Below are 25064 nucleotides of genomic sequence, written 5' to 3'. Positions count from 1 at the left end.
CAGCACTGCCTGTGATGTTAGTGTCTGCTGAGACACTCTGTGTGCAGCAACAAGCTTCTTTTTTTCCTCCTGTTTTCAATGGCAAGAATTCACCATCGTTTGTCTCTGCGGACAGTTTCAACATTATTTACAATATACAGTGTATAAAACAGACTGTGCGTGAGCCCAGCAGCTTCTCCCATGTGAATATCAGCTGTTCAAGTCACAGCCTGAAGTGTCTGAGCGATACTGCTGACATTGAACCGGGGACATTCAGAATAATGGGGGGAAAAGGGTGCTAAGCTTTCAGGGTACTGCCTGAGTTGATGGCAGTAATCCCCAAGGTAAGAAAAATAATACTGTTACATAAGCTTACTCTTTCCCTGTCCCCCGGGGTGAGCTCTGTTCTCCTCTGTGTCACTTTAAGAGTGTTCATATATGCGGGCGTGTGCCTATGTGGCGAGCAGGCCCGGACCCCAGCAGCAACATCAGAGCACGTCAGACTCCATCAACGTAAATGTAAAGGGGCCCTAACGTGTCACTGTGTCCTTTTCTAGTCTATGGAACGCAAGATTTTGAGTCCAAACAATGTGAATCATCACATATAAAGTAAAGGTTGCGACTTTTTTAAATTCAAGACTCTAGGATAGTTCAAGATCCAGCCTTTGGACACATTTCAAGTGTCACGGTTACACAAAGTATTTTGTGTAACGTTTTGACGGTCTGATCAAGGTGAATTGTTGTTCCTGTTAATATGTGGTTAAAACACAGGGATGGACAGATGACAGAAGCACTCTATTCAGTCCCTCCGTTACTCTGGTGTCCCTCTCCACGAGACGTTTTGTGCAGTGTTCCGATAAAATGACGCTTCACTAACACAGAATTCATCAAAAGTTGCTCCAGTCCTCCGAGCTTGTAATTTCAGTTGTTTGTGGTATTTATGTGGAAACCCATAGAGCAGGCATGTCAAACATACGGCCCGCGGGCCGGACCCGGCCCGTTGGGTCATTTAATCCGGCCCGGCATAAATTTCTGAGTATGTCAAAAAAAGAAGCGAGTCTCTAGCTAATTTCTATTAAAAGTTGTGATTTTTTAAAATAAATACAAACCAAATGCTCCCTCCGGCCGCTAGAGGGCAGTAAATGTGTAAAAGCGCTCACGACAAGCATGCGGCACTAACACGAGTTAGTCACAGGAAATAAACATTCGCAACGTGATGTGTCCAAGTAAAAATAAACCGGCAATCTTGCTTCACCATTCACCACTACTAAACAAGTTATCGGTCAACACACCCTTCCCAAAATGGCACTGTCAAAAAAAGAAGAGTGGACACGAAGTGCAGAGTTTTCCAGGAGAAATGGACCGAGAAGTATTTATTCACAGAAGTGAATGCAAAACCAGTGTGCTTGGTATGTAATCAGCAAGTTGCAGTGTTAAAAGAGTTTAATATTCGGTGCCACTCATCATAAAGACAAGTATGTCATATTAAAGACAATTAATATTGTGCAGTATATTCTCAGCTTCAATAGGCCCAGCCTAGTAGTTTGATCTGATGTAGTCTAATCCTATTGCCCATGCACTGCTATAACTTATTTATTTATTTATTTATTTTATTTTATTTTGTATTTCTTTTTTCATTTATTTCAAAGCAGTATGACAATTAAGGCGAAAATATTTTTTTTATAGCTCCCACTTGAGTTTGTTTAGTGTGGTGAGTTGGTTCAGGTGTAAAACTGCATTCACTCAACTGTTAAAATAAACCAGTTGTTAACACATTCACGGCCAAACATGAAAAATAATTTTTTTCCCATTGGTTTTGAATAAATGTGTTGTGCTAAGAAAAGATCCCTTGTCATCCGTGATTATAATATGTAGGGTAGGCTACAAATGTAGGCTGAATGATAAAGCATAGTACTGAAAAACAAAGCTAAATATTTGGAGTTGACATTCTTTTACTGATCCGGCCCACCTGAGAACAGAAAGTCTGGATCCGGCCCCAGAGCCAAACTGAGTTTGACATGCCTGCCATAGAGCAATGAAAATACCGAAAATGAGGTCCTAATTTGTTTTGTGCACATGCTCACATCAGACTGCAAAGTTTGTTAGCAAGCAATTAAACAGGGGAACACAAAAATGTGTACGGATGGCTACGCTTCCAAAAATGCTGCCAGCCTCTTTTGGCTGCAGGCTTCCTGACTTTGTTGTCTATTTTCAAAGGTCAGTATGTTGGCCTGCCAAATATATGATCTGATTAAGGGTAAATTTAGCAACATTTTTTTTGTGGTTAGTGGTCATTTCTGCCATGTCCAATGTTGTTTCCCTCCTACCAGTGAAAAACTAATTGCAGTGGAAACTGGCCACACAATGCTGCAATATGACCCCGACACCTGCTGTTGAGTGGCAAGCTGGGTACACTCGACCATTTAGTGGCTTTTGTCGCTGGAGTGTGAACATAACACAAGTTACAGTGTCTGAAATGTTAACAGTTTCCTCTAACAGTGTGTTTGCGTTAGCTCTTCATTTGCTTCGCTGTTAGACTAAATAGACTTTTCTCTGAATGTAAACTGATCAACTCATTGTCTTAATCACAACTTAAGATCTTGTCGTGACATTTGGCTTAGAATCTGAAGATTTGCTGTGGCTCGATAAAAACAGTTGATTCCTTCATCATTTAGTTCAGTTCCATGAGCTAATATTATGGAATCTACAATATGCATTACTATAAGTCTGTCTCTTTGAAACAATTGATTTAAAACGCTGCAGCGAGAACTTGGATGGAAAGGGATCGGTTTTAGCTTATCTTCACTGGCTCCTTGAAAAATTGAGAATGGAATTAAAAATCCTCCTTACATCCAAAGCCCGTAAAGGCCTAGCTCTAGTACATCTCAAAGATCTCATAGTACCATATTATCTTAACATATTTTCTGAATAGAAAGTCACGCATACTTTAACATCTGTCCCAGGGACTGCAGCTGAAAACTAGCAATGCTGCTAACACTGGCACATTTACAGCATACATGTATGTTTAATCACTGTTGACTGATATGCACTGTCCCTGACCAAATAAACACAATAAAATGAAAAGTAAAGTTTATATTCTATGCATAATACAATGTACAATAACTTATGTAAATGTATGCTCAAACTAAACGTCTCTAAATAATAAATTCAAAAAGGAAAAGGTAACCAGAAAACACAAGATAGACAGAATGTAACAGTAGTTTCATTATAGTGAAACTGTAACGAAATTGAGACTAACAGAAGTAAGTTCAGTTAGCTCATCTATAGCCTGACTGATAGTTATACCTAGGCCTAACATCACTGTGACCTTTTATACTGGTGTACTTCTACAATCATAACCAAAACACTTGTCAGCCGTTGTGTTTCTGTGTCATCATTAGGACACAGGTACACATGTTCAGTCACAGTCCCAGTCATAAAATGTCATCAGAGTTCGTTTAAATTCAACATGCATGTAAGAAAAAGGAAAAATATTTCATACCTCGTCTGTTATCTGCCCTCCGAATGTCACCCACGTACCTGGAGTAGAGAAAGAGATATTTCGACATTAGGCAACATTTCTGTCCTGTCACTCTCTGTCAGTGTCTGTCTCTGTGTGTTTGACATCCTGGGGTAAACATGCTAATCCTCAGGCTGTCACACCAGTAGAGGTAGCCTGTCAAGTTCCCAAGAGAAAAATCTGTCCCGTTAGGAGCTTCTGCTCAGTACTGAAGGATCACCTTGTGTGAACGCCTTTGGAAAGCCTCGTGTCCCCTGTTTGTCACTGTGTGCAGATGTGTGTAACGGGTGTGTGTGTAGATATGACTATATCCCCACGATTGCCCTGCAAACACTGCTGATAAGCCAGACAAAAAGGCTGAGCCGGCCCTAACCGGGAAGACTCTAAATCCTCAGCGCATTCCCTCAGTGAATTATGCATGTTTTGTTGAGGCAGAAAATGCTTCTAATTCATGTTGTGTCAAACACAGTTTAAGCTATTGGAAACTGTCCTGCTCAGCCACACAGACGCAGGGGAATAACTTTACAATATACAATATATATGCATGCATGTATATATAGAGAGAGAAATTTAGTTGTAAATAAATGTGTTATAATAAACGTAATAAATGTTAGATATCATTGAAAGTAGCCATTTCAAACATTTTACCACTGGATGAGTTACCCTTTATCATTATTACCCTCATTATTATTCTATACACTCAAACACTATCCATAACTACTACTCCATAAATACTTCACTTACTAACAGAACCCTGAGGATATATGGAAAGTGTTGGTGTTTAGTTATATAATTGTAACTGAATAAGGAGCAGGAAGCTGCATTTCTCACCATGCACCATGAGAAGAATCATAATCTATGTTTTGTTCAGCGTAGAGGGCAGGCTGCTGTGTGAAAAAATGTCAATCACTGGTGGAAAAAAAAGAAGTTGCTTTTGGACATAGTTAACACCTGTATCCATGGCAACTTCACTAAGCCTCAACTGCACCTACAGTCACAGGCGTGTCTAGTCGATTGTTAGGGGTCGCATGCTACGTGTCTGCGGGGTCTGTTCAAGCTATGACCCTAGAATCGTCCCTGCCTACAGTCATTATGGTCTGTCCTTAGTAAGCTTTGCCTGTGAGTACTTGTTAATGTTTCTGTCAGATTGTACATCTGTGTGTCTGTGCTCAAATATCCCTGCAGACGAAGCAGATGAGGTCCAGTCGCAGCTCTGTGCCTTCTGTCTGACCAGCAGACTCAGCATGGGATCATGAGATTTTTTACAGCAACAATAGTAAACCTAATTACATAGCAATGCCTTGTAATGAAGCTGAAAAGTGTTCAGTTCAACAAGCAAGCCCAAAAGTAACCAATGACACACAGTCTGCTACATTTACTGTATATCAGTGCTACACGAAATTGCACATGTGATGTAATGAAAAATCTGTGGGCCAGTAGCCTCTGACATGCATTGTCTCCACTTTCATAATTCCAGATAATGGAAACATCATAACGCTCTTTTATAATATTTTCCCTGTTTTCATGCATTTTGCGATCAAATCCTAAAGTTCTTCACGTGCCATAACTCAGTTTACCTGTTAGCACGCCAAGCATTGTGTAAACGTGACATGCATTGTTGTAACCGCTAGCTCATAGTTCATTTCATTTCAAATTTAAAATGTTATTTTTCTAGTCCACTCATGTTGTAGAACTCTTTGGGTCAACTATAAGCCAGAAACATTACGTTAAATTGACTAGTGATGTGAGCAGAGCAGTGTAGCCTACTTCTTGAAGATTGTGTGTTACAGTTACCATCCTGTGGTTTCAGAGGATGACGCACCTGAGGATTAAATGTTAGCTTGTGTGCTGCAATAAATTGTGAGCGGAGGTCTTGACTTCATCCTAATTGCTAGGGTTACCCACTTTAAACTGAGCCGCCACATTAATTTACGATGGTGAACACAGTACTTAGCAGGTGTCCTATATCAGGGATTAATGGACACCCTGCAGACAGACAGAATCAAGTGTTAAAACCCGACCGTGGTATAAATTACAATGTCCTTGTCTCTTGGAGCTCCTCGTTTTATCTACCCAGTTACAATTTTCTAATTTTATATTCTCCCTTCTTCGTGACACCTCTGCCCTCCGTCCTCACATCAAGCACTTAACTTGACACCTCAAATGACACAAATGACATAACAAAGGGAAGAAATGAACAAAAATGGGAAGAATATGAGGATGATAATATAGAGTTGCAGATTTGCCAAGAGGTCAGATCTGTTCGTTCAGTTTTTCACGGGTCCATTTAACCTGAATTTTGCCTGGCAGCGTGATATATTGCCCACATTTATATGAAGCATTTCTCTGCGACGTCTCAGTGTAACTGACCTCCTAATGCTCTTTGTTCCGTTTTCTTTTTTTCATTTTCAGCTGTCTGCCCATAGTTGGAAAAGGCTGAGTCATAATTTTTGCTGAATTTTAGAAGTAATTTTCAGCTCTACTCAACTGGCGCAGAACATCTCTGGGCTGAATATGGAAGCCAAGTATTCAGATTGTGAGTATGAGTATGAAAAACATCTTTTCCTCACCAGCACATCTTTTATTTTTATGTAACATGCAGTGGCTAACAAACGGAAACAGACAGGCTGAAATCAATCAATACTTTTCTCTACCATTATCATCACATAAAAGCATTTTTGCTCTGTAGGAGCTTGCTTAAATCTCACTGAGTCCCACAAAGCTTTGTAAACAGAGCTCTTGCTAGTTTTGAAAGGATATTTTATGATACAAACACAAAGAAAGCATCTGATTCCCTCTCTCAGACATAGAGACCATCCGTCCATCGCACCTATTTTCAGTTCTGTTACATGACTTTGTCTCCTGTATTTCAGGTCTTATTGATTTCCCTTCTTGGTCTACTGTTATTTCTGATTCTGTCTTGTCTACACTTTTGGCTGCAACAGTGTTTGATGTTTTACAGTACCTGTGATAGAGGACAGAGAGGAATCTATCGAAGTATCAATGAATATGTGACTTTATTGATTTATTGGTAAAAAGGGTGACGACTAAGGTTGTCTGACCTTCTGAGTACGGTGAGCATGTGAAATCAAACATTTGATGAGTTTAAAGGATGGGACTGGAGGACGAGTGTCCAAGTTAAAAATGAATAAGAGGAAAGAAAGTGCTGTGGAAGCAGACAGAGGCAGGCTACAGTACATCTTGGTACATTCTGTACCTCTTTTGTACTACAGCGACACATGCAGAGGCCAATCCTGCTGCTGTCTTATGTGATGCAGGACTGCAGGATTTTCTGGAAGAACTGTTTTAAGGATTCATCTATCTGTTCCGCATTAGTGCAGCAAGGATTCAGGGAAAAGGCATAGGTCTGGACAGTGTGGTGGTGAAACTAGTTACAGGTAACAGGGTTATATAATAAAAATTACAAAATAAATACATCTGTTATTGAGAAAGGGATAACACAGAATATAGTATGACTCTTATTTTGCATTTATTAAAATATTTTTTCAGTGTGCAGAGATGACTTGTTTTGGCACATTTCCAGACTGTGGTAACTCAGTAAGTCATTGGGAAAAACTCACGTATACAATAGCTCATCAGCAGGGAGAGCTGTTCGTTTGACTTGATTCTCATTTGATTCTCGTTTTATGCTTTGTTGTCCATTGTTTTTGGTTGGCCTCCAAGCCAAGCACGGCGCCATCAGTCAAGACAGTTCTCGGTGCTGGAAAATCAACAGTACTGTCCATCAAAAATCTGGAAAGGGCTCTAAGATTACTGTAAACTGAAAGCTCATTTACAAGCTGTGAAAAAGCTTAATTCGTCAAAATGTACAATGTCAGTCAAATGAAATTAAAAAACAGTGTGTTCCAAATGTGCATTACTTGAGGTTACATCAACAAAACATAAGACGGTGACAATGTCATGGCTTAGACTTCCCAGTTTTATGTTTTTAGGATAGCTACATGGATATAGGTTTTCCAAACAATTGTTAGAAAAGTTTTCATTAATCACATGTAAAAAAAAGTCAATTTTTTTGAGGACCTAATTAAAATGGATATTAGATATTTAACACGGTAATTATTAACTTCCAATCTATTACATTTGAAAGGTAACATTTCCAACCCTAGAGGTAGTGTGAGGAGAAGGTTGGGGTTCACACAGAAGTTCTGAAGTTTCCAATAATGCTGATCATGAATTTCTCTGTCAGCAACTTGAAATTAGTTTGCACTTACAAATGCACACAAACCAAGTGAGTGGCAATGCTGGAGCCGGAGTATGTGTGATTTGACAGCAGCGTGGAGCCAATGCAGAGCTCCATTTGGCCACTCTGTTAGCTGTTTTCAATGACTATAGAAATAGTGGATTATCTGCAGCAGCAGACTGCTGGTGCTGAGAGCTTGTGAAGCAATAATCACCTATCGATAGATCCTCCCTACATGTCTCTTTCTCAGGATAATATTTGAAAAAAAAAAAAATCAATTCTCTTTCCATTAAAGTCTGAGAGTTTTTTTACATTACTGAACAGAATTAAACTGATCATGCATAACATTATGACAACTGACACGTGAGACAAATAACATTGACCATGTTGTGACAATTCACAACAATTCTGCTGGGAAACTTTTGGACTTGACATTCATTCATGTGGATGTTACTTAGACATGTACCACCCACCTAGACCAGACACCCCCACACTATAGTAATGACCCAGCAGAATGCAGTCTGACACAGACAAAAAAAACGCTTTAGGAACAACTCAAGAACTCATGAAGAACACCACAAGGTGTTGACCTGGCCTCCACATTCACTGTATCCCAAACTGATCAAGTATCTGTGGGATAATCCACAGAGGACCCTCCCCTCAACCCATAGGACCCAAAGACCCCCACTAATAACATCCTGTTGCCAGACACCACAGGACACCCTCAGAAGGCCCATGTCCATTCTCTGATGAGTCACAACTGTTTTGGAGGCACAAGGGAGACCTACATAATGTTAGGAAGGTGGTCATAATGTTATGTCTGATCGGTGTATTACACAGCGCGTGGCACAGAGCTGACCTCTATCCAACCGCTTAACCTGCTTGTGCCAGCATCTAGGTCCTGAGAGGACAAACTCCACAGCAACAGAGAGAGGAAAGAAAACAATCAAAAGTGGAGCGGAAATTGGGCAAAATGTATTTTAAGAAGCAAGTCATGGGAAAACTCTGCTTAGAAAAATGAAACAACAAGATAAAAGCCAGAATGGCATCTATTTCTCGAAACGCTTTCTCATGGGACTAACATTCAACATTTAGGCCGGTCTGCTCCATTCATTAAAGGCCTAATTTACTCTGAAAGCCCCAGTAAATGAAGGTGGGCCTTTGAGTTAAGATTAACCATGCACATTCATGTCCTCTGTGATTCCTCTTACTACCGTATTCTTCATTATTGCTTTGCCTATATTCACCCTTACTTGTGCTTGACAGAAGCCACTGTACTTACTGATTTAAACCTGTTTATTTAAAAATAAAAATAAATTGTGTAGTCACACACTGGAAATATTTTTACCTTTTAGTATAACGTACATCAGTTACATACACAAATGTCCCTGTAGTCGAACATAAAACTACTATTGACATTGAGAATCTGGATTATGCTACATCCCTTCATTATGTAAAAGCAAATCATGGATCCGGCTCTGCTGTGAAGTTCTGGTGTGCTATAAATCTGTGGAGGTCTTATCACCTGTCACAGGACTCGTCAAAGATGGTTCTCTATGATTCTGGCTTCATGTACTGACTTGTTATCATGCTTGACATTCAGGTGCCTCAATGATGGATGGATACGAATACAAACAGTGCCTAGGACTTGTGGACTACATTAAAGTCCATCACTAAGTGCTGACTTAATCTTTTTTTATATGAGATAATGAAATATTTCAACAGATATAGAGCACAAAGAGTTGGAGAGAAAGAAAGAAGAAATAAAGTTCACAGAAAGAAAGACAAGAAAGGAAAGCATACAGAGTGGAAGACAGAGACTGCTGGGACAAACGTAACACTGCCAGGACAGGAGTCATATCTTTCCCTTTCTTGATCTTGTTTTCGTCTTATCACTTCCACTCTGCGCTCTGTGTCTGGGACAAACAGTGTGAGAGGAATTTTAATTCCTCTGCCTGCACAGGTTCATGACTTTCACACACAGCGTAACAGACCAAAGTGTGTAAATGAATACTGCAATTAATTCATCAGCTACACACATTGACTGAGTATATAATAAGAATATCTGAGTTACATTTGGGTGGATAAACGCGTCCAATTACAAACTATCTAGCATACTGATTATAAACACAATGAGCCACAATGAAGCCTGATTTACATTTTAAACCCACAGCAAAAAGTTACAGTGAAAGCAGAAAGGAAAAGCTACTCGGGTGATAATCTGTGGAAATGCACGCTGGTGCATGGCTAGTCAGAAGACTTACATGGAAGTGAGGATCACATCCACTGATTAATTAAGTACTGCTTTTACTTGGTGCCCGGCACATTAATTTGCGCTGCAACTTTTTGAACTATTTAAAAACGATTTGTAACCTGATCTGAAAAATAGCCTCAGTAGGTTCAGTATAACAGTGATCCATCACTGTAATGAGAATTCAAATTTCTCCACATAGTACTGTATGATTAATCAAAGTTTCACTTCTCCTGATTTTTAGATCACTTCAGCCGTGTTGCTTGAAGTCTTACATCCAGCAGCAATCAGTACTTCCCCTGTAGCTACAGAGTGAAGTGAGTCACTCCATGTCAATTTGAGCTTTTATTATTATATAACTTCTGGATTTGTCATTTAAAGCACACACTGGGGACAACCTCGGGATGTCAATGTGCTCTTTATCAAAAGCACAAACTGAAGTGTCTGTTTTGATGTGATCTTTTTGGTTTGTCTCCAGCTTGAACCCCTCTGAATGTCGGTATTCGTAGCTGCATTCTAGACGCCGCCGTTGTTGACGTGTGGAAACCAGCTATAGGAATTCTGAACTGCAAGCAACTGAATTTCTCTGAGAAAGAAGACTTCGGCTGATTGAACCATTATGTAAATGAAGCTGGCGAGGCGGTGTTCCACTCGAGGCATCATCATACAGTTGCAGATTGCCTCTATAAAACGTGCGACTCCCAGGACAGTCGCGTCTCCTCCTGGTGGTGGTTCACACAAGCAACGACAAATGGAAGCAAATGACTCAGTCACGATTTACCATTACTGAAGGTGCGTTTTGTTATTGCTTCTGTCCGCTGCAATCTGGTCAGCTTGGTTCGTGAATAATGAGAATAACTGCACACACCACGTCCTAAACTATGCTGGCACTAATCCTTGCAGTGAAACAATGGAACACCGTTTAGCATCCTGCTCTTTGCCCTCTCCCTTCCTCCTCTCCCCTGCCAGCACCCTGTCTGCCCTGGGCGCAGCATGTGGCAGGCAGCTGGCATTATGCTGACCTTTTCTCGACCAGTTTGAGTCACTCTCGGTGTGCCGTGGACCACCTCGGGCTCTTCAGAGTTGTTCCAGGAGACAGAAATCACACCCTGTAAAGCGAAAGTCCTGCACGCCATGAAAATGCCTGTTTGGATATGATCTGGTAATCACACCGGGGAAAATACATTTTTATTTGGGCTCAGTGAAAATCAGCAGAACATTGCATTGTCACAAGATTGTCAGTGTTATTTACTTATTGTTGTGACTGATTTATAATCTTATTAGGAATTCAATTAATTCCATCTGACGATTCTTCCCTAATTAGTAATCTATAATAATCACACAAATAATTTTTACAAAATATAACTGCAATCACAAAAACTTCTGGCAAACTTTTTGTGCCAAGTCATCACATAAGTCACATAGAGACCCTTTATGAAATGTCAAGACCTTAAAATGTTACAGAGAGAAAAACAACAATCTGCCCTTGAGCAGCACTTAGCGTCAAAGGGGAAGAAAAACTCCTTTAGCTCAAGAAAAAACCTGCTACCTCAGGGTGTCCAGTGGTCTGCCTCCACGAGAGGGAGGTGGAAAAACATAGAGGACATGCTTTTATATACACCCACAGCATTAAACTGAAACTTTCTGCCTTCAAAGTAAAACATCCAAATAAAGTAATATTGAGCAACATGTTTTTAAAGGCGAAGGCCTTTAAAATCCCAGTCAGGGTAAATAAAAGCAGAATTCATGAGCGAGCTGCTCAGTGGTTTTAATGTCACAAATGATGCATGCATCACAGGCCTAAAAATATCCAGTGCCTTGTGTAAAATGTGCTGATTGGAATTTAGCCTGTTGAGAGGCAGCAGCTGAAAAATATAACTGAGAATAGTAAATGGAGCCAAGTTGAAATCCATGCACGGACGCTTCCGTGCAAGATTAGAAAAGAGCCCTTCGGTAAATATGGGGAAGCTTAGTCAGCAGAGCTGCTGCTTAAACATGACTCTGGGACTTATAGCAGCTATGGAGCGATGCACATGCCTTAATGAACAGATCAAGAGAAATCCTTCAACTAGTAAATAAATACGGAAAACAAATAATCAACAACAGGTTAAAGAGGCGCAAAGGTGAAAAGTGCAGCCAAAATAGACGAAGACAACGAAAACGAAACATCAAGGTCAGGCCATCTAATCCGTCCCATGAGCACAAGTTTTGATCCGATTTACAGGACATTGCTGATCTGCACCGTCAAGGTGCTTCTTTGAGGAATTAATCTCATCATGTTATATCAAGAGAACCTCGTGACATGACTTTTGAAGGGAGAAGTAACAACGTAGTACATCAGTCTGCTGGTAAAAACCCCTTTTTTGGACCAAACTGCAACAGCAGCCAAGAATTTCCTCAATATTTATCAAATGGTTCCTGTTTATATATTCCAATTCTAATTATTCAATAGTGTTTTAAACTAATTCATTCTTTTGCAAACGAGTATGATTTTATGGATGAGGAAGGAGGAAGATACAGAATGTGAATGAATTCATGAACTACACTAGAGCGCAGCTAATACGATTGGATCAGCAGTGCGGTTTCAGTGGGTTTCCACATGAACTTGGGCAGGAAAAACTAACGAATGCTTCACCTTTGATGAGCTGGTGAGGATTTATACTCATGTATAAATAAAATACATGTGTTTAAGTATTCTGGTTGTAAGTCAGTCTCCGAAAGAGCCTGAAGATTTCAGTCAAACAGGAAATGTCATTTAATATTGTATAGAATTGTAATTTGAAACTGTAGTAATATCAGAGCACAGCAACACAGTCCTAGACAATTTTATGTCTTTATAAAGCAAATGATGACTGAAAGTCATTTAATATAATGACGGTCAATTTTTATCCACAAAACAAATCACGAAGAGTTTGTGTCTTGTCTTTAAAATCTGTCCAGCTCACAGTTGGTTCCTAGGCTATGCTTCAGGCTCCGGTTGTTCATTCCTCTCGTTATAAATATATAACCCGAATCTTTCAGTGAGAAACAAGCGAGAGGAAAAGAAGAAAAGTCCTGTTTGCCAGGGGGATGTGTGTTCTATACTTAATATCCTACCGTTGCACAGTATCTGTCCAACTCTGTTTGTCCTGCCCTGGAGTTCTCCTGATAAAAGAGACATCTGTGTTTTTCTTCTTCTTCTGTGGACTCACACAACAAAAGAACCGTCCACTGCAGTTTTTGTAAGAGCTCTTCACAGTGAAGAGCTCTCAAAATGGCAGAAATAGGAAGCTTGACCACGGACTGGTTGTGTGTGTTTTGTCTCCTTCCCTATGGTTAAATATTGAATCTGAATTGGTGGTAGCTTATATGAGAATCGCACAACTTGAGAACACATACACACGCACACATATTACATTATATATAGATGTAATACAATATTATATATATTATATCATTAGCTGGTTAGACTACAGTCACTTCATATGTACCATCCGAGCCAGTTTTTAATTTAACGCTGTTTGCATTACCTTTATGTACCTAACGTCCAAACCTGTTACATATAAATAAACATCAGTTACATTAAAGTCCTTGCTATAAAATCAATGTAAGTAAATGTCTTTTTCTGGGGTTTTAAATCTGTTCGTGAATCTTCAAATGAAGAGTTACGAATGTATTTAAAGTTCTAAGAAACCACTTTCTAGTCAGAGACAAAGAAATAGAACCTATGAAGAAAACAGGTCATGACGCCCCAGATGAACACACACCGTTTCCAGAGGAGGGATTGTAGTCTAAACAAGAAAGTGATCTACAGTGAGGGCAAATACCTTACTCTAACAGCCAGAGGGAGGAGACGTAAGTTCCACATTGTAGCTTTAATAAGTGTCTTCACATTCAGTAGTTTCTGGAGCTATTATTCACCCATGCCCTTCATTGGACTCTTTGGTGTATCAATAAACAATACTTCCAATTGAACTGTATGGCCTACTCCTCTCTTCTGGCACGTCGGCTTATTCTTTTAAATTGGAAGAATGACCGCTACCCTCTGTTTGGCAGATGAATTTGTGATGTTATGTTTTTTTTTTTTTTGTTAACTGAAAAAATGAGATACACACTGAATGGATCAGTGACCAAGTTTGATTTGACACGGCGTCCATTTATTTCCCATGTAGAACGACAAACTATGCATTTTGACTCTGAATACGATGTTGTGCTGTTTTTGGATAACCACGGTGGACCTTTTGGTTTTGTTTCTCTTTGTTGTTGTGCTTTGTGTGAATGTAGCTATGTTTTTGTCTTGTCACTTGGATAATGTGTAAAAGAAAAAGATTTCATTAAGGAAATCGAGGCAACACTGCGGAGCAGCGTTTAGCACAGCCACTTCACAGCTAGAGGATTTTGGGTGTTAACCCGTCGGCCATTCTGCTTCGGGTTTGCATGTCCACCCTGCATGTGTGTGTTTTCTCCCAGTGTTCTGGTTTAATCTCACATTCCAAAGAAATGCCTGTTAGGTTAACTGGAACATAAATTTGTCTTTGTGATAGACTGATGATCCATCTAGGTTGTACCCTGCGTCTCAACCAGTGCCAGCTGGCACAGCCTCCAGTAAATGAGTAAATATGAATCCCATCCATCAGTAAACACATGTTGCAGAACACATATTTTCAATGTGTTCTGTTTTGTTCAACTTGTCGAACTTGTTGATAAAACCTGAGATATATTGATGTGTTTGAGAGTGCAATCTACTCACCCAGTCCTAAGCACGATACTCTGAGTCCTGACTTTCCGAGGTTCCTGTATAAAGAGAAAAAAAAGGAATCAGACCTGCTGTACAGGCACACAGACCTTGCAAAACTGTAGATTGGTGTTCTATAACATGTTTGGTGACACGTGGACGATACTAAAAAAGAAGTCCACTACCAATTTAGACAAAAAAGCGTATGCAGAATGACATCACTGAGGCCGACAGTGACGAGACTAACGAGCAGAACTTTCATTTTCACAAGAGGCCGGATGTGGCTTTGCCTCAGATAATCACATGACAGCTTGACAGCACGTCAGCACTGCCTGATTTCTCCCTGACAGGAAACAGAATTTCAATTTCGAGATAGGTGATCCGCCTGAATGGTTCTGTGGCTGTACCGCATTCGGAAGGAAGCCCCGAGAGGTGATTGAAATGGTTATCTTTCTCTTTCATGTGAAGTTTCAATGAGAAGGGCGGAGAAAATCCCAGAGTTGTCAATAACAGAATGGTGCTGTGGGAGACAGGTTGATACGCAGAGAGAGGAAAAACACACTGAAAACTAGGAAAACACAACTGAATACCTCACATACAACAGTACAGGATATGAATAAACAGGAACGAGAGATCTGCGAGGCTGTGAGTGTGTATGTGTGGGAGTGCTGTTATTGGATGCTTCTTTTCATTCTGTTAATAGCCTCATTAAAATCACACCATCATGTGTTGAATAGATTTATGCATTACATCGGTATTTACAGTAATGAGACGATTCTTCTCCAGATCAAATCTTCATACTGTCTTGTCAGCTTTATCGAGCTAAAGATCCAAGGGTTAAGTGTTTCTGTGTCTGTCCCATTCTCAGGGTATTTCTAACCTGAAAGTAATGCTGATGTCTGACCCAAAACATTCAATATGATATATCTTTGCCTGAAAAAAACGTCCACATACAGAGATTCAATTCCACCAATTCCGTCCTCCATCATTTTGGAGATGACTGTTGGTCACTAGTGGATGTGCCAGGCCAGGAATACTCAAATACAAATCTTAAAGGGCCACAAAGAAAGTTTTTCACTGAGTCAAAAGTCCATTCATTGAGGTCGACCAAGCCACATGCCACACTATTGTATAATAATCAAAACAAAAATACCATACCAAAATAAAATACAATTTCCATTTTGACATAAATTCAAATTCAAACGTTTCTGGAGTGAAGTGATAGATATGATTTTACATGTTACAGGCATAAAACTTTCAACAGATCCCAAACTGTGTATCTTTGGTGTTTTTCCAGTGAATCATAACCTTGGCAAGGCAAACAAATCAATGATTAATTTTGTATGCTCCAAGCCAAATATACCATAGCCAGATCTTGGAAATCCACTACCAAACCAAGTATTAGTGTTTGGTTGCAGGAATGTCACTGGAAAAAGGGTAAATATCTCATCTTTGACAATATGTGGAGATCTTTGGTGTTCTTAAAAGGGAGAAAAGCATTGGAGGCATGTTTCCCCTGTATGTAAACCGTTTGTTTTTACTTTGTTTTGTTTGGAATGCCTTTCTCTAAGGGACAACTAAGTTAACTTTTGGACCACCAGTGAATCTGAAAGAGGAATTATGTTTTGGACGCACAATACTGCTCTGTCATGTTTACCTTATTGAAGATAAGCCTTACTGTGACAGTTGTGTTTTGCATCTGTATTATTTGTATTTGTTGTTTATTTATTCTGACATGAATAAACACACAAAAAAAATCGAATCCAAATAAAGACCCCTGGCATGAATCCAGAAAATATCACGAGGGAGTTTTTTTTTTCTTTTTTTTTTTCCAAACACCAGTCAATGAGAGAAATGGCTTGTGTCCATTGCCATGGACAGAGCAAGCTCTTCTTGCTGTCACTGCTGTCCATTTGGGAAGATGCATCACTAGATCTTGGTTCATGCAATGCTCCAAGCTTGTTGTCAGCATGATAAATATAGGGTTTAGAACCAAAATCAAAGTGTTTCCGTACGATAAAGATTTGGGGATGTCAGTGTTTAAGTCATTTGTCAGTCAACTGTTTCAGTCACTGTCATTGGTCAATCGCATCGCCACAAAGTTGAAATTGCCTCACTTTGATACTGATTTCACTTTTTCTTGACACATTTGACAATGAGAAAGACACAGATCCAGTGTCAGATTATAGTTTTACCACAGCGGTTGCCACCAACAAGCTTGAGGTCCATTTATTGTCCAGTCAGCTTCCTGTGACTGGTTTCACTGGACTCTCACACACACACACACACACACACACACACACACACACACACACACACACACACACACACTCCTTAACTCTCACTTGAGTGTTGAGCAGGTGCATAGCTAAAACCACTGCTCTAATTCATCAGCTTGAAGACACCACAGAACAGTTTACTCGTGGGAAGAGCTCATTTGTACTTGCTCCTTATCTAGAGAGCACTTCAGAATTGATCTGGGAATAAAATCTACATCATCATTTTTATTTAAAACTTTCCTTATTTGTTGTAGTTATTATTAGTATTGTCTTGAATACAATACTCATATATGGCGTCGTTCTCGTCATGTTTGTGTTTTCTCATTTTTGGTCATCACTTCCTATTTTATTTATCCTTCCTATTATCTCATTACAGATCACATCCTGTCAGGTTTCCCTCCTGTGACTTCCTGCTCCGCCCTAATGTGTTGCACCTGTGTCTCAATGTCTGCCCTCCAAGTATTTAGTCTGTGTGCTCCCTGCTCTCTGTGCCAGTTCTTCTTTGTGTGTGTTTTTGGACTTTGGGTTGTTTCTTGGACATTGCCTCTACCTAGCCCCTGTTTGCTCTGTTTGCACGTTATCTATGAGGCTCTATGAAAATATCCCTGTAGATAAGGTCCTGCCCTCGTCAGAACAAACACATAGAACAGCTTTGCAAAGTTTATTTTAAAATATTTATTAGGATGTATTGGGTATAAATTACATCAAAGTTACATATTTTATTATTCTGGATTTGATATCTGTAGTATTGCAACACAATACTATACTATTTCTGGAAAAGGCATTCTATGGTAAGGTGCTGTAAAAGTTGTCCAGGCGTCAGTCCTCCCAGTGACCCTGACCCTGGAATGAGCATTTGAAAATGAATTCAGTCTTTTCAAGTAGCTTCTTTCTTATGGAAAATATGAAGCCACTTTTAAGAGTCCAAAAGTTAAAGCCTATAGTTGGGCCAATCTTTTGAATTTAGATCATGGAGACTTGGCCTGCTGAGTCAGGCTGTGGATGTGTTGGCGATTAATGATGATACTGCTGTTTCCCGGCCACCACCATAAATGATGATACAGGTGCACTCTAGTTCAGATCTAAAGAGAAAAACTTGGCCGGAGTTACAAGAAAGCTCCTAACAAAGCAAAAAAATGCCCAGTGTGAAGAGGGATAAGGCAACCACCGATCAATGTAGACACTGGAATTGGAGCAAGGGTGATTTATGTTTAATCGGAGCTGTTTTCACAGCAGAACTATGGCACACAACCCTTAAATGCTGCAGTATGTAGTTTAGTGTCTGTTGGACTGGTTAGACAAACTCCGCACAAAAGTTTGTCCTTCATTTGTCCCCATTAAAAAAAAAAAAATGATATGCAATTTGTGCAAGCAGTTAATGACGTCCCATAATGAAGGTTCACTGTGAAGTGACATCTGGTAGCTAGATCAGACATTTTAGCAATTGCCCCTAAACATTGCATGTTAAGTGTCAATTGGAGCAAAAGAGTTGGTCTGAAGACCTTTACATAAGGAGGAGTTCAAGGATAATTAAGGTGGAACATTGGGCAAAGTACAGAGGTGACAATTAAAATGACCTCCACCCAGATAAACTTTCTAACAATGTTTTTTACTCTGTCCACAATCAAGAAGTTTCCAAAAGTCTCGAAGTCAGACTAAAACGCAACCACTGTTTTTTTGTTTAATACCTAAAATAGCGTCTACAGATTTACCAAAAGCCACAGTTTCAGGGGTCCTTTTCAGGGGTCCTTTAAAAACAAAAATATATTAGTGGACGTGTACCTGCAGTATCTGTGGCATATCTCATGTTGGGGAACATCTTCCTCTGTCATGGCATGTCTAACTGCTAAAACATAGATAACGAAAGAAACCATATAATTGGAATGACAAGAATGGTTAATTCTGCTAAAAGAAAGAGTAGAATCACAAAATAAATTTGACTGGTCTCCACAGCTGCAAACCCATGAATTCAACAGTCACTGTGAGATAAAAGAGAGGAGGGATGTAAAGATAGAACTCATTTAAAAAGGTCTGGGCATTTATAGGTGGGTACAATTTGTTTAACCTCCCTGGACAAATAAGTCTAATTTAGATTACAATGTCTTCCCTTACTGAGCTTCCAGAAGAACAGATTGGATGAAGAAATGAAGGTGAAGAGGATAACAGAGGAGATAGAATGAAATAACAACAGCAAAGGTAAAGTGCTTTCATTGTCATTATACATTTGTACAACAAAATTAAGACTATCCCAGGTGGCAGATGAAGTGAGGCAGTGATGGTCTTCCTCATTTCAAATGGCTCCTTATAGATATGGAAAAGCTTATTGCCACAAAACCAATAACCAAACCCCACCACTAAACACATGCTCACGCTAATACAGCCAACCTCTCCCATCAAATATTTATTGAAATATGAACCCCCTATAGTTGCTTTCCCAAACAGATAGACCATAACAAGCCTTCCCCATCAATGAGCCTATTCATCTCCACTTAAACATGTCTTCATTTGCCTGATGATGGACAGTAATGACTTTCTCTAATACCCCCGGCACTGTGGCAATATTATCCTCTCTCTTCATCTGCCAAAACACTCTCTTGCTCTCTGTGTGTCTCTCCTGCATGTCAACAGTCATCACCACAGATCTGTCACTGATTCGTCCCCAACTTCCCCCACTACAATGGTGAAGAGATCTGTGTTCAGGAAGCTGAAACAGGCTACATGCTTTGAGTCTGCATTTTTAATGAGATTAGTTTTTACCAGACAGTTGGGTGTAATTGGCCAAGAGGCATTAAGGGAGTCCTCTGCAACATCTTTAAGAGCTGAGCTGACAAATAGTATATAGCTTCAAAGACTAAAATGGTTGTTGATACAGCATTTTATAGACATATTACTATTCGACTCATTTGGTGTAATGGAAAGAAAAGATGAGAGCTGTGTTTTTAACACAGCTCTCATCTTTTCTTTTCTTTCTTTTTTCGCTCGGGAAATTCATTTAGTTTTTAAAACTCACTTCAGGACCAATTACTTCACACTTCCTACTGTTATGTCTAAGGATGTATCACCAGAATACAAGTACACGTCTTCAAGTTTATTGCCCAGTACCCACAACAGTGTAATGTGATAACAGGACTGTATGGCTAATATGAAAGTCAAATGGTTGCCAATGACGTCACTAATAAAAACACAGTAGAAAGCAGCGCTTTGCAAAAACAAAATTTATGTTTTTAGCCTGAATACATATTGTAGTGTCTCACACAAAGGAAGCTATATGGAGGTTTCTGTTTACTGAAGCCTGAACATGGGCTACTGTTGGCCATTTCCCATACCAACACTATAAACACGTCAGTCTGACATTTGTAATATGATGCTCTCCATGGCAAACTCTCACCTCTGCTGTAACTTCCGTCTCTCGCATGGTGGATTCAATGACATCAAGGACAAAGAACAATCTCTTCAACCACAGCAACAATGTCAACTAATAGAACGCAACAGAACTGAACATAAACACAAGAGCTTATCAATGCTGTGCACTGCACATATGTATATACAATGACACGGTCAATAGCATTCAATAGTACTTCACAGTGACGTAACTATGGTCGATTTCATCTCGTTGACTTGGTTTTGGAAGTAACACCTGGCTTATGTATCAAAATAATGCTCATATTCCTCTGCATGTGTCATAGAACTTGAGCATTTGCTCTTATGGTCATGGTCACTTCACAATGCAATAATGCCTGCAATGCTCGCATATCAATTAAGCAAAAACCGCTGCAATTAAAATGATTCAATACTGAACCTCTGATCATGTTAAAGTGTTGATTGCCTTAGTTATGTCTACTGGACTCTAAACGTACATTAATCTTCTTTAATAAGATGTTGGGGAGACGCGCATTCGCCCTGTCATAAATTGTATCCCCTCCTTATGACTTACAGTCTTACTGTTTTAGTTTTGACATAATGTCTAATAACTCTGACCATTATTCCAATAACTTTTATGAAAACCCCGTTTTTTTGTTTTACAGATTCAGTGTGAGTTTTGTTTTGTGGTGGTTCCACCAGACCTGTGTTAAAAACCCACCAGCAGAAGAACCATTCTTTTGTGCTGCTTCTTATGTTGCATAGTTTATGAACACCACCAAAAAATCTTACTTCACAAAGTATTTCATTGTTCTTTGATTTCATTTTAAATTCTCCCCACAAATTTAAATACACATGACATTAACATGAATCCAACATATTTTAGTAAAGGGGTAAATGGAGGCAGCATTTCTTTCATTCAGCGGTACAGAAGCTGTCTCAGCACACCGTTTCCCACACGGAGCACCACCCTAGCTGAGAGCTGTCAATCTACGCCTCCTGCCAATCACCAGATCACATATTGGCTGAGAGTCTATTCAGTCCCCAGGTGAAATCCCAGATGCCCGCTGCAGTATTAGCAAAACAGAAGCAGCAGTGCAGCCCATCAATAGTTACTCAATATTATGTACATGATCCAGAGTTATTTGACATTAAAAACGCTCCGTCAAAACAACCTGTTGTTATAAGGAGGGAATACAACATAACCAAGTAAAATATTGCAATAATATGTTTTTTTTTTATATTTTCTCCTCACTGGAATGTACAACAATTAAAGCAAAAGTAAAACTTGGGAATCATAATGTGTTGCTCTAATAAAGAATAAAGCCCTAGACACTTATCTTAATGAGAACTGATATAACTATGTGACAAGTGGCTGTTCCTGTAATCAGATGATGGTCACCCATTTATTTCTAATTAGACTTTTGACAATAATGATTTTACGGATACCTTCCAGAGGGATCGGTTTAACACTGGCAACAGTTTTGAAAGTGAAAATAAAATCATTGTTCGCGGAAAAACAGTCACAGCCACAAGGGACCGTCTGACACACTTCTCCGTCAAGTGTAAAACAGTCTGAGAGACAGAGAGAGAGGACAAGAGTGAGGCATGGGTGCATGCCTTAGGCCACCTGAGCTCCAGATAAAGTAGGTTAGAATGTTATAGTAATCACCCAAACCTCCCTGTGTGTGTGACATCATGTAATGGAGACATTGGCAGCTAACCTTGTTGTTTCTCACATTTTTTCCAGAGTTAACTTTCCTTGTCAACATGTTTCTTTTTAGTTTCTGCTATTATTTCTACTCCATCGTCTCCTTGTTAGGGCTGCATTATATATTAAATTAATTTGATTAGTTAGATTTTTCGTCCAGTTTTGCCAGTACACAATAATTACCATAAGCTCCCAAAGATGTTTAAAAAAAATATTGAAATGGTTAACTTTTGCAATGTCTGTCATGGGACGGACCACTGTGCTGTTACATTGCAAAAAAAATAAATAAATAAAAAATGGAGTGGCAACAGCCGAACCACAACCAACCAACCACTAGCTCCCAAACCATTGCTCCAAAACCACCACTAAACAGCAGTAAGTTTTAACGGCTCCATTTTCCAGTGTCACCCAGTATGACTGACTAAGCTTTGCTCAGTCAAAAAGCCTGGGTTTGTAAAGTTATTGAAAACCACTGATCACAAATATGAACATCAGGTTGGAAATATTTATACAATGAATCACAAGAGGAGAAGATTGCAGGCATAGGCATCACCCAAAACACACAAAAATTTTAGTTTTAGTTTTTTCATCGTATCACTCAGCCCCACTCTGGGTTAATATGTAACTGAAAGATACTGCAGTCCTCGAATTCAGCTCAACACACAGATGATTTGACTTGCACTTTAAAGCAGCCTCCTGTCAACCCTGTGACTCAGTGATCAGTCAAGTAAAGGACTTTGTCTTTATATGCCTCTTTACCTCTTTTTGCAAAGTGGTTGGTGGTTTTATCTTAGAAGACACTGAATGTACATGCAGTTGTTCCTTCCGCTCTTTGTCTTTTTAGTGTTTGTGAACCAAAGCGAATAGCGACACTGCAACCAAGCATGTTTGTATCCCTCTCCTCCAACATAGTCCTCGTGCTTAAATGCCATCATCTTTTAAACATAGCAGCTCTTTGTAGCTTCTCTGCTGATCGTTTTCATCCATATTGATCACATTTTCAACCCCTGAAGGGACATGTTGCTGTTTTGGTGGAAATAAATCCCATAGAGATATGTGCTGCTTTCAGAATTAAAGCCTGTCAACTTTCCATCTCAGAGCTGGTGCTGACTAGTTCTTCTTACGCTCTTCTCTTCTTCATCTTTAACCACTGATTTCCTTGACACATCTTTGCTGACTTCAGCATCAGCCGCAAGAATAACTGTGCCAAGCGCTGCTAGAGGTCTGCCCATGCGACAGGGATGCAGACTAGAGGAGGAGGCAGTGGGAAGCCATTATATTTGTACAGATGCATGTTTGCATGGCATATACATTTATTTTTATTTGCAAATGGTAATGATTCATTTGCACAATATCTTTTTCTGCTTAAAACACTGCAATGCTAATGACTGCAGGAGAGGAAAAGAGAGCTATCTATTGATAATTATCTTCTGGTGGGAACTAATTATCTCTCCATATTTAATCGACTGAGTAATTAAGATGGAGATGGCAAAAAAAAAGAAAAAAAAATGACTAAAAAGCAAAACAGATCTGCTGAGATATCAGATGCAAGATACTTAATGCACCCAACAAGATTTATTGGAGAGAAAATTCTGTAATCTCCAATTAGATGTCACAACTCTGAAGTCTGAGCAGCTTTTAATGCAAATATGTAAAACCGCACGGAAATGATGGAGGCAAGTGAAAACTAAAGAATCAAAGCAGATAAAGCAAGCGTGACAGTGATAAACTACACCAGGGAGGCACACATCAAACAGAGCACTTCACTGGGAAACTGGTGAATAAAAGTTTGTCTACGGTGATTAATGATGTGCCAGTTAAAATCTGAAGTATAATTATGGCTGACAAATAAGAGCGATGAGGATCAGTTGACCAGTAACTGCTTGAGGATAGTTTTCTTTCACTTTGTTGGCGCCTGCAAGAGTAGAAAAGGGAGAGAGGTGATAGAGCTAGATTAAAGCCGGTGTTGATATATACCCCGATGAGCTGACACTCCTACTCTCGCCTGTCTTTCACTTGTCTCCCTGCATTTTGTGGCCTTGCCCTGATTTTTTTCTGATCCTGTCCCGCACCACCGTTACGCTTATTTGGAAGAAAGAGATCATTGAATTCAGTCGCAGAATTGACACTTAAACCGTGGGTGCTGATTAATGTCTTGTCACTGAATCATGGTTTGAGATACAAAAAAGCAGATGTGTTACTACGGCAACAGGGTCGTGTAAATTAACATAGCGAAATCAGCTACAGAACAGTCACAGTACATTCAGTAATTCTCTTGTTGTCAACAAATCTCCCCAAAACACAACAAAAAGAGCCAAAAACAAAACAAAACAAAAACAAATACAGAGCCACGTTGCTGCACTGACTGAATCGCATGTTCCTTTATTTTTGTTGATCCTGGGCTCAGACAAATGTGTCTCAAACCACAGCTTCTTTGATTCTTCTTTATTTAACTTGGGGCTGAGTGTTCAGAACGTATCGAGAGACGGAATAATTCATTGTTTAAATGTCAGAAATTGATGTGTCAGTCATTCATCTCTTGCCTCAAACGATGAAGCTTCAATAAAGACAATGATAAGCTAAGTCAGGATCATTACAGAGTTTACAGAACAACTGTGTGTGTCAAATTGGACCACCGACATCATAAAGCAGGCTTAGATGATACCACAGCTCCTTTATCAGCAGGTGAAACTGTCCGTGCCTATGACGACTTCACAGGATTTGATGGACCAGATATTTTCTCATACATTTGTTAGAAGGGATAACAAAGTCACCCTGATTGTTCAACCAATTGATTCTAACAGAAAAAAAAGTGTTTATTTGCATAAAGAATTGTTATTGATTTATTAAAGTTTGAATGCAAAATGATAATAACTATGGACTTAGTGTGCTGTGCTCCTGAGAAACCTCTCAAAAAGAAAGCAATCTGCACCTGCGTGTAACTGTGCCTGTGCAGCCATGCATGTGTGCATTCATAAATACAAGAATGCTTTTGTATATGCGGTATACGGAGGCACACACTGCTGTACAGCATTTTCATCTGCCTGCA

At 39.5% G+C, this 25064-nt stretch overlaps 1 protein-coding gene across 3 annotated transcripts in view; it reads right to left on the bottom strand.

Annotated features, from left to right (window-relative positions):
- The window catches only part of kcnab1a (potassium voltage-gated channel subfamily A regulatory beta subunit 1a), a 114575-nt gene that overhangs the window by 20817 nt on the left and 68694 nt on the right, over window positions 1-25064 (bottom strand). For all 3 annotated transcript variants that reach the window (XM_047595011.1, XM_047595010.1, XM_047595012.1), the window contains exons 2-3: window positions 14681-14724; window positions 3482-3519 (exon numbers count right to left, since the gene is read on the bottom strand). In XM_047595011.1, coding sequence (XP_047450967.1) covers window positions 3482-3519; window positions 14681-14724 — 82 coding nt within the window. The remainder of the gene's footprint in view (window positions 1-3481; window positions 3520-14680; window positions 14725-25064) is intronic.

This window comes from Mugil cephalus, chromosome 9 (assembly GCF_022458985.1).
Source record: "Mugil cephalus isolate CIBA_MC_2020 chromosome 9, CIBA_Mcephalus_1.1, whole genome shotgun sequence".
NCBI lineage: Eukaryota > Metazoa > Chordata > Actinopteri > Mugiliformes > Mugilidae > Mugil > Mugil cephalus.
The sequence above is the reverse complement of the archived record's forward strand: the minus strand, read 5'-3'. Positions and strand labels throughout refer to the sequence as shown.